General features: G+C 55.4%; 2 protein-coding genes across 7 annotated transcripts in view; both read right to left on the reverse strand.

The window, feature by feature from the left end:
* UBE3C (ubiquitin protein ligase E3C) overlaps positions 1–6,721 on the reverse strand; it is a 109,009-nt gene extending 102,288 nt beyond the window's left edge. For 5 of the 6 annotated variants that reach the window (XM_032304263.1, XM_032304262.1, XM_032304265.1 and 2 more), the window contains exon 1: positions 6,615–6,721. In XM_032304263.1, the coding sequence (XP_032160154.1) occupies positions 6,615–6,680 (66 nt within the window). In that variant the 5' untranslated portion in view covers positions 6,681–6,721. The remainder of the gene's footprint in view (positions 1–6,614) is intronic. The other variant, XM_032304261.1, reaches the window with a different exon arrangement.
* Positions 6,614–7,129, reverse strand: LOC116568681 (proline-rich protein 2-like). Its single transcript, XM_032304272.1, has 2 exons — positions 6,804–7,129; positions 6,614–6,770 (listed from the first exon to the last, which is right to left on the reverse strand). The coding sequence occupies exons 1-2, from the start codon at positions 7,113–7,115 to the stop codon at positions 6,690–6,692; spliced, it is 393 nt and encodes a 130-aa protein (XP_032160163.1). The 5' UTR covers positions 7,116–7,129; the 3' UTR covers positions 6,614–6,689.
* Between the last annotated feature and the right edge of the window lie 2,981 nt (positions 7,130–10,110).

Consider the following 10,110-nt stretch of genomic DNA (forward strand, 5'->3'; position numbering starts at 1 on the left):
AATCATTAAACAAACAAACACAAAGTCACATGCTCTCCTCAGCGAGCCAACCAGACACCCCAATGTCACGACTGTTTAGGTTACTGTCATTTAAATGCTCACTGCAGCACTGTTTTGTAATCTGCTATTTCCATAAACAATGAATCATTTTAATAAATAGGACATTAAAGTACAGATATTAAAAAGCAAACATCACAACCATGTTAATGGTTGTACAGTTCCATTACGTTGTTACGTGACCATTTGCTTAACGAATTTCCTATTGTTAGATATTTACATTGTTTTAAGTTTTTAGTATGGTGAATATCACCACAGTCATCATTTTTTCCCAACATCTTTCCTATGCACCTGTCAAATTAGATCCTTAGGATGAATTTCTAAATTCATTAGAATTACTGGATTAGAGGGGATGTACCTTGTTGAGATTTCTGAAGCTAAACGGTACCCCCCACCCCCCACCAAGTAGGTTGTGCGGATCTACCCCATAAGGCCTGTCTTTAACCTGCTTACCACGGAACGCAAGGGGCTATATGGAGACAAGCCAACAGAATAAGCTCCCGCTCCTGCCTTCCTGTTGACAGTGTAAGTAAAGGAAAGCGTGAAGAGGCTGAGGCAGGAGAGCAGGAACGAGTAGAAGCAGCTACTCTTACGGTAGCATAAAATAAAGGTCACTGCCAAAGAATAAGATGTCCAACTTCCAAACTCCGTCTACATTCGCTAAGTTACAAGAATAAAAGTAAAGTCCCCAGAGAGAACTCACTCCTGCTTCTGCAAGAAATTCTTCTGCGGCTCCCGTGTGCTCTTGTGACACCTCCTATGTACTCCCTTAGCTAAGAGACTCAGTGGGCAAGGAGGTCCCTAGGCTTTAAAAGCAGCTGAAGTGTGCCCAGCCAGGCAGGGACTGGTGAGGCAAGCCAGGTACCTGGGGGACAAGATGTAAGCAGCTGCCTGCAGTGCTGCCGCGGGGCCAGCCTCGAAAGTGAGGCCGCCCGGAGCCCTGCGGTGGTCCAACCTGAGCGAGTCCCTCCTAGAAATTCTGGGCCCTAGCTGCCTCGCCTGCTTCACCCCAGGCCCTGATTACAAGTACAAGGGGAACTAGACAAAAGTCTCAGCCCTTCTCTTCTGCCTGATCTCCCTAAGAACCAGATCAAGAATTCCTAACCTTACCTGCTATGGGGAACTACAGTTTTTTGGCCCCATAATGAAGGCTACCAACAGTTATGTTCAAGAGAACGGAAGTGGTACTGCTCAATGAAACAGCGATGTAATAATACCAGTCCTGACAATAAATTAACATAAATCTGATCTCAGAAAAATGTTTACTTTACTTAATGACAGAGCCACAAGAGTTTTATTTTCCACTGCAATATACACAGAGTAGCGTGACAACACATATACCAAGTGCCAACTTAAAAACAAAAAACAAGGAAAACTGCCTTATTGCTCAGTTGGTTAAATATCCAACTCGATCTGAGCTCAGGTCTTGATCTCAGGGTTGTGAGTTCAAGCCCTGCATTGGGTTCCACACTGGGCATGGAGGCCACTTTAAAAAAACTAATTTAAGGGGCGCCTGGGTGGCTCAGTGGGTTAAGCCTCTGCCTTTGGCTCGGGTCATGATCTCAGGGTCCTGGGATCGAGCCCCACATCCGGCTCTCTGCTTCCCTCTCTCTGCCTGCTTCTCTGCCTGCTTGTGATCGCTCTCTGTCAAATGAATGAATAAATAAGTAACTTTAAAAAAATTAATTTAAAAAAATTAGAAAATAATTAAAAAACCCCCAAATAACCCAGTTAAAAATGGGCAAAAGGTGACACATACAGATGACAAATAAGCCTATGAAAAGACACTCTACATCATGTGTCATCAAGGAAATGCAAATAAAAACGAGCTACTCCTACACACCTATTCGAAGGACCAAAATCCAGAGCACTGACGACACCAAATGCTGGAGGGGCTGTGGAGAAACAGGAACTCTCATTCGTTGCTGGCGGTGGTGAAAACAGGACAGCCACTCTGGAAGGCAGTTCTGCGGTTTTGTTTTGTTTTTAAAGATTTATTTATTTGGGAGAGAGAGGGCACATACACGGGCAGAGGGGCAGAGAGAGAGGTCGGGAGAGAAGCAGACTCCGCACTGAGCGAAGGCTCCCCCACAGGACACTGAGATCTCGACCTGAGCAGAAACCAAGAGCTGGACACGGAACCAACCAAGCCACCAGGCGCCCTATTTCTAATCTCCTTATACAACCAAACACTCCTACCACAGGATGCAGGGAGTGTGGGGGAGCATGAGTAAGTAAAGGAGGGTGGATTTTTAGGGCAATTAGCTATTCTGTATGATACTCTGAGGGTGGATAATATGTCATTATACATTTGCCAAAAACCACAGAAAATACAACCACAAAGAGTGAACGTTAATGTATCAATACTGGTTTATCAATTATGACAAATGGCCCACACTAAACCAAGATGCTCGTAACTGGGGAAACGCGAGGTGGAGGAGAGGGCACGAAGGGAACTCGGCACCGTCTGCCTGACTTTCTTCTATAAAGCTCTAAAAAATAAAGTCCTATTTTTTTTTAAGCAGTGGACAAAAATTAAAGAAATATTGTTTCTACTGCCACTCTTCCTCTACTGTCTACGCAAAGTTGGGCAAGAAATTTTAATTTTCTTTCTCCTATCTATGAGCTTTTCCAGGGACGCCTGGGTGGCTCTCAGTTAAGCATCTTCCTTAGCTCAGGTCATGATCCCAGGGTCCTGGGGTGGAGTCCCCATTGGGCTCTCTGCTCAGTGGGGTGTCTGCTTCTCCCTCTGGCTGCTGCTCCCCCTGCTCGTGTCCATGCGCTCGCGTGCTCTCTCTCTGCCAAATAAATTAATAAAATCCTAAAAAAGATTAACTTTCTATAAGCACATGCGTTTCTTCCCTGTAAATCTCAAAAACTTTCTGTCTTCTGCCCACACCTAATTCTTCCCATTGGCCTTCCCCAGCACTCTGCGCTCCACAACTCCTCCCTCCCCCACCTGCTCCTGCCCCAGTCTGTAACTTGCTCAACTCTATCCCATCCCTCCCCTCAAAATGAAAACCTTCATTAGCCCCTGAATGTAACCATCTTCAAGTCCTTTTCAAAAAAGATCTACCCACTTTCTGACTTCCCATTCACTCCCTGATGTACTGCAAACTGACTTACAAGTCCTATGACCCTGGACTATTATCCCCCTAAAGTCACGTGGGCTTCATACTTGTTAGGGTTTCCTCACTGCACTCCTGCAGCACCTGGCACTGTGGTCTCCTCCCCCTCCCCACCCCAGCCCCACACCATGTATGATTCTTTCCTAAGTATTCTTCTCATTTATTAGATGTTATAATGCCCCACAAGCCATACCCCATCCCAGGCTCCAGGCCTTCCCCTCGGACTTCTATCCTGAGTCACGTATCTGACAGTAGCTACCACATCTGCACACCTAGCTCAGATGTCCCTCAGTTCACACACGTACAATCAACAGCCTGCTACACATCTCTGCCCATGTCCACAGAAACCTAGACATTTCATTCAACAACCACTTGCCCCTCTTGGAGAATCCACTCCCTACTAATCACACAACTAGACTGCGCATTTTGTACCAAAGGTTCCAACCCCCATCCCAGACTCAGCTCATCGGGTGGGAAGCTGACCCAGACCAATCGGATTTCCTCTCCTGAGAAAGGGAATTGTGATCCGACAATCTCGGCTGGACACCTCAACTAGGAAATCATACATTGCCGAGGTCATGTGCAAGGTCAAGGGAGAAGCCAAGAATGAAGGAGACAGTGTAGCCCAAGGAGAAAAACCAAGAGTAACCACCTTGATGCTGATGACTTGGTATCTGGGTGTGTTTCTGTCCACACATTCTTTGAGACACCATCAAATTCTTCCCATACACTTTCCCCTACTAAGCAATTTTCAGTGGATTTCTATACTTGTAATCGAATGGCAGCTAAGATATTCTTCTCTGCACTACAAGAAAGGAAATGAAAATACCGTCCATGAACTATGCCATGCCGCCAAGATGTACCCTGGTAACAGAAATACTAAAAGAAGGAAACTGTGTGACTTGGAATCAGCGGAACCCAGTATGTACTTGACTCCATGTACACCCTCCCACCACCTAGAACGCCCTTCTTGTTTCCCACCAACCCTAACTCTGCATCTTTTAAGACTAAGCCCCAACCAACTCTACCCTTTCCTGGACCAGCCCCAGCAGAAATCCAGAACATTGTAACTACTCTCTACTGTTACTTGACTTTAATTGTTTAAATCTTAACTGTCCAACAAGACCATAATGAGGGCATGGAATTTTCCTTATTATGTTTCAGATGCTACACAGAACCTTTACAAATAAACACGAAAAACAGTCATTTAATTTGGAAAAAGAAAAGATGTATTCAAAAGGTGGCACTATTCAGTGTTCCACCAAGCTCAAGAAAGAAGGGAATATTACAAACAATTCAATACATGAAAGAAAACCGTTATAACCTTTTACCTTTTAAATAAGGAGAAAGAATCACATTGTAGCTTAAGAAAATTTAAAAAATATGCATTTGTAGGTGCCCAACACTTCTGCCCAGAAACAAAATTAAACCTGTAACACGATGAAACTACATCCCCACCAGAATTGCCTAAATTAAGGACCAACAATAAGAAATGTTGAAAGGAAGTGCGGCCACCGATACCCTCAGACACCGCAGGTGTGTACACTAGAGCGAAGTGTGTGTATGACCCAGCACAGGGGCGGGTGTGTGCCCTCAAGAAGACACCACAAAAACAGATCACACAATGCGACATAACGAGGAGAATGGACTCCACCTCTGGGACAGAATGCGGACCCCCAACGCAGAAACAAACTGTACGTGACTCCATCACATGAAGTTCAACAGGCAGAACTAAGTTATGGTAACAGAGATCACACAGCAACTATCTCGGGGAGAAGGAATATTGAATAGAAGGGAGCAGGAGGGAGCCTATGGAATGCTGGGAGTGTTACTTGATTGGGGGGGAGGGCGGTGGTCACGACCGTGCAGTCATTCCTAAAAATCCTCCCGGCTGAACCCGCAGTTGATTCCTCACCCCAATTCCAGGCCAGTGCACCCATCCCTAGCCACTGTGTGTTAAGTACTGTTGGCTTCGCAGTGCTACCTTCCCAGGATAACTGCCCTCAGCCAAGGGCCAGCAGTGCCAGAGTCCCACTGTCACCCCAGGGGTGGCCTGCAGCCATACACCAACTGATACGGGGGGGGGGGGTGTTACAAAATTCTAGCCCCCTTAGCTCAAGAAGGGACGGTTCTGTGATGCCAGCCATGGTCCCGGGTTCTTGGTGGGACTGAGCCGCAGCTAGACTCCAAGCAAGAAGACCCCTTTTTCCCTGCCCTCTTCCCCCCGCCAATGTCATGTGCACCAAGGTCACCTCCTCAAGCTCTTCTAGAGACATGACCTAAGACACATACAGCTGTTTAGTCTAAACTTCAACCAAAAAAAAAAAAAGGAAAGGAAAACTGTTGTGCACGGCTGAACGCCAAGACGTGCCATCTCCCCGCGGTGCTGATCAACAGGTAAGAGCTGCGCGCGGAGCGGTGTTGCCCGTCGGGGCGACAGCACGCGAGCCGCGCATGCGGAGCGCTCCGGTTTCGGGGCGAAGCCGCGAGGAGCGGCACGGACTCTGCGGCGGTGACCGGCCAGCAGCCCGCAGCGCGCATGGGCAGCCCTCGTGAGCCCCTCACCTGTCCGCTGCACCTGCGGGGAGCGCCGAGGGCACCTGCAGGGTTCGCGGCGGCCCGACCGACCTCCGTCGCACTCTCCGGCCGGCCGCCTGCAGCCAACCGCTCGCGCGCACCCCAAGGCCCGACGACGACCGGGGGGGGGGGTCTGCCCGCTCTGTGCCGGGGTCGCCGCGGGGACCGAGGAGCGCACCGCAGCGCCCAGCACGAAGCCAACAGGACGCCGCTCCGGGGACCGAGCATGGGCCGAGGACTCCGCGCCCACCCGGTCGTGCACCCCACGACCCGCGCGGGTCGGCGAGCGAAGAGGAGCGCCCCGCGCCGGAGAGACCCGTAAGCGCCCTCGGACCAGGCCCGCCGCACGTTTCCGAACCCGCGGGGCGCCTCTTACTTTTGGCCTCGAATCCCAGGCGGACGGAGAAGCAGCCGCGAGCCAGGCCGCCGTCGGGGCGAGCGCACGGGGCACCGCGGCCGGGACGGCGGTCCCCGGGCGCGCGGCGGCGCGAGGGACGGAGCATCGAGCCCGGAGGAAGGCGGCCGGGGACCCCGCGGTGTCCGGAGCGCCGGGCGCGTGGCCTGGAGGCGCCGGGTTCCCACGCGCGTCCTGCCCCGCTGCGCGGCCGCGGACACCGCCCGCCGCGCGGCCCCGGCCCGGGGAGCGGCCGCGGCACCGCCGTCCGCAAACGCTTGCGGGGACCACCGCGGCCCCGGCCCCCGGCGCGGCGCGCACCCCCGCGGCCGCAGGAAGGGCAGCGGCCCGGCCCGCGGGCCCCTCCGCCCGCAGCCCCGCCCGCAGGGCAGCCCCCGTCCGGCCGCCCCCGCCCGGCCGCCCCCGGAGCCGCAGGCCCGCGCACAGGCCGCCCTCACCTTCCTGCTGGCGCCTCCGAGGGACACCTTGGGCCTCGTCTTGAAGTCCCCTTCGAAGCTGAACATCTTGACCGCTTATCCCATCTGGGAGGAGCCCCCGACCCTGACAGCAGCGGGGCGGGCGGGGCGGGCTCCCGGGGGAGGGGTCTCCGCGGGGAGGGGTCGGCGCGGAGGAGGGGTCTCCGCGGGCGGGACGGGCCGCGCCGGGGGGCGACCCCGAGCCCCAGCCCGCCCTGAGCGGGTGGGGGGGGAGGCGGCACACAGCGGGGGCGGCTCCTCCGCACCTCCCCCCTCATCCACGCCTCCCCACTGCTCCGGCCGAGGCCGAGGGCGCCGGCAGGGCCGCGGACCCCGCACTTGCACCGGGAGCAGCCGCCGGGAGGAAAGATGGCCGCCGGCCGGGACTGGCGTGCGCGGCCCCGCCTGCGCGCGCGCGCCCGACGCCGACGCCGACGCCCCGGCCCTGCAGCCCGCGGGCCGCAGCCTGCGCGCGCCCGCCATCGACGCCGCGGCGCTCCCCGGAGCCCGGCCGGCGTGCGCGCGCCCGCCATCGACGCCGCGGCGCTCCCCGAGCCCTCCAGCGTGCGCGCGCCCGTCGCCGACGCCGCGGCGCTCCCCGAGCCCTCCAGCGTGCGCGCGCCCGTCGCCGACGCGCCGGAGCGTGGGAAGGCCCCGCGGTGACCCGGCTCTGCGGCAGGGCGGGGCGGGGGCGCCGGCACCTGCGCGCCGGAGCTGGACGCGCGCGTGCGCAGTCCCGGGGCGCGGGCTGGCCGCGGTCGGTGCGGGGGGCGGCCGGCCGTGTCGGGTCCCGGGCCCCCATGCGCGACCCGCGCGGACGTCGTGGGACCCCGAGCGCGCGGCCCCCGCACTCGGACTGTGTCCCGCACTCGCGGCCGAGCCCAGACCCCGCGGGCCGCGCTCGCCCGAGCGCGCGGACTCTGCCCTGACCGACCGGCCGCGCCCCAGGCTCCGCGGAGCGCCCCGGCCCGGCACTGCGCCCCCGGCCGGCCGCGCGCGGCCGCACGTGCGCCGGAGACCCCCGGGCCGGGCCCTGCGCTCCGCTCTGCGGCCGGCGATCCGCGGGGGTCGTCCGGAATCGGGGCGTCGTGCGTCTCGGGGGCCCGTCGGACGGGCGGCGCCGGCGCGTGCGTCCGCGAGCGCGTCCTCGGGGGCCGCAGCTTCGGGCGCGCCGGGCCCGGGTCTCCCGCCGGGGCCGGGCCGCGCCGCCTTCGTCCACTGGGTGCGTCCGCGGCGCGGCGGCCGGGACCGCGCGGGGTACCCGGCTCAGTTCTCGACTCGTCCCCGCGTGGCCGCCCCGTTCTCTGGCCTCAGCTTCCACCCGCGCCCGCGCTGTGCCGGGTTAGGGGCCCGCGGCGCGGCACCGAGGGCTTCGCGCTCTGTCCCCAGGCTAGGGGAGAAAACCCAAACCGGGTGCTTCTGAAGGATTTTCTAAGATGCTTTACAAGTACTTCTGAGGCCCAGTAATGCCGGGTATGAAGCGGTATAACGGGCTCCCGCCGCCCGTGACCAACCTCGGAGGTGACCGCTCGCGCCCGCTCTGGTGCCATTCATGCCCGGCCCTTAACCACGCTCCCCTGACTGTGAAGCGAACCCTAGACATCATCTCCGAATGTGTCAGTCTGTACCTCTTTGTTTTGGAAGACACGATGTTTTCATTGTCGCCCTACAAAACCCGGCCGTGGATTGCAAGGATAAGTTGGGGATAAAAGATTCGCCAGCGTGGGCGCCGCTGACCCCAGGGCCGAATGCGGGTGGAATGTGACGCTTCTGGGTCCTGTCCCGCTTCCTCCTCCGGGCTGCAGGTCGCCTAGGGGCCTGCTGTACTGTGCAGTGGGCCCGCAAATATTTGCGCGTGAAATCGATGATTTCTAAAAGGCAGTGGGAAAAGGTCGGTTAAAATCACATAAAAGCCATTAGAACCGCTAAAATGCAACATAGTGACAGCACCAAATGCTAACCAGGAGGTGGAGAAACTCAGCCTTCCCTATGTGGAATGTTACAGCCATTCTGGAAACGAGTTTGGGCATTCCTTTTTCTACAAAAGGAGACCGAACACTTACCAGATGGCCCAGAACTTGCATTCCTGGACATTACGCCAGGCAAATATAAATGTATGTGCACATAACATTAACACACAACTGTTCATGTCAGTTTTTTTCTATCGGCCAAATCTGGAAACAACCAAAATGTCCTTTGAAGGTCAGTGGTCAACCCCACTGTGGTGTATCCTCCCCACAGGTGGGAATCAGCAGTGCCCCGGGTACCCTCAGGATGCCGCCAACTGCAAAAGTCACTCCCAACAGGTCGCAAACAGACTGGATAATGCCATTTCTATGGCAAAATGACAAAAGCCTAGATAGAGAGACTGGGTTAGTCGTTGTGAGGGACTAAGGGGGGGAAGGTGGGGCAGGTAGGACCATATGGGAGCCATAGGAGGGAGGTCTTCGTGGTGGTGGAAAGGTTCTGGGGCTTGGTCAGTGGTGCTTACGTGTGATAAAATGAGACAGAACCATGAACACGCCCCTCGTCATGTCCGCAACTTGGTTTGGGTGTTGTACTAGAATCACGTAAGATATGACATGAAAGGAATTACATAAAGGGCATACAGGACATCTCTGCACCGTTTTCACAACTTCCTGTGAATCTATATCTCAAAATAGAATTCTTTTTTTTTTTTTTGAAGGTTTTATTTATTTGACAGAGAGAGCACAAGCAGGGGGAGTGGGAGAGGGAGGGAGAAGCAGACTCCCCGCTGAGCAGGGAGCCCAATGTGGGGCTCGATCCCAGGACCCCGAGACCACGACCTGAGCCGAAGGCAGACGCTTCATCAACCCAGCCACCCAAGAACCCCTGGTTTATTCTTTTATTTATTTATTTATTATTTTATTTTATTTTTTTAGATTTCATTTATTTATTTGTCAGAGAGAGAGAGAGAGAGCGAGCACAGGCAGACAGAGTGGTAGGCAGAGGCAGAGGGAGAAGCAGGCTCCCTGCCGAGCAAGGAGCTTGATGTGGGACTGGATCCCAGGATGCCGGGATCATGACCCGAGCCGAAGGCAGCCGCTCAACCAATTGAGCTACCCAGGCGTCCCTGGCTTATTCTTTTAAATGGAGATATATTACACATACTTTCTGTGTGGACTATAATTTTAAGGGTAAATTTCTTTTAGAAACACTTCATGATCTGAGTTTGGGCTGCTGTAACAGAACACCCCAGACTATGTAGCTTACACGTGACAGAAAGGTTCCTCATGGTTCTGGGGCTGGAAGTCCAAGATCAAGACCAGCAAATGTGATGTCTGGTGGTAAGGGCTCCCTGGTTCACCGATGGCGTCCCCTCTGTCCTCACACAGCAGAAGGCTCAGGGGCCCCAGGATCAGGGCACTAATCCTACTCATGAAGGCTCCGCTCTTGTGATGTAATCACATCCGGAAGGCCCCTCCTCTTGACCACGTCACAGGGGGTGGGGATAGCA

Source organism: Mustela erminea, chromosome 11 (genome assembly GCF_009829155.1).
Source record: "Mustela erminea isolate mMusErm1 chromosome 11, mMusErm1.Pri, whole genome shotgun sequence".
NCBI lineage: Eukaryota > Metazoa > Chordata > Mammalia > Carnivora > Mustelidae > Mustela > Mustela erminea.

Coding starts and splice junctions, on each gene's coding strand:
- LOC116568681 (XM_032304272.1), bottom strand. CDS start 7,115: ATGGCGGGCGCGCGCAGGCTGCGGCCCGCGGGCTGCAGGGCCGGGGCG. Junction 6,771..6,803: donor CCCCGGCGCGGCCCGTCCCG/CCCGCGGAGACC, acceptor CGCCGACCCCTC/CCCGCGGAGACCCCTCCCCC.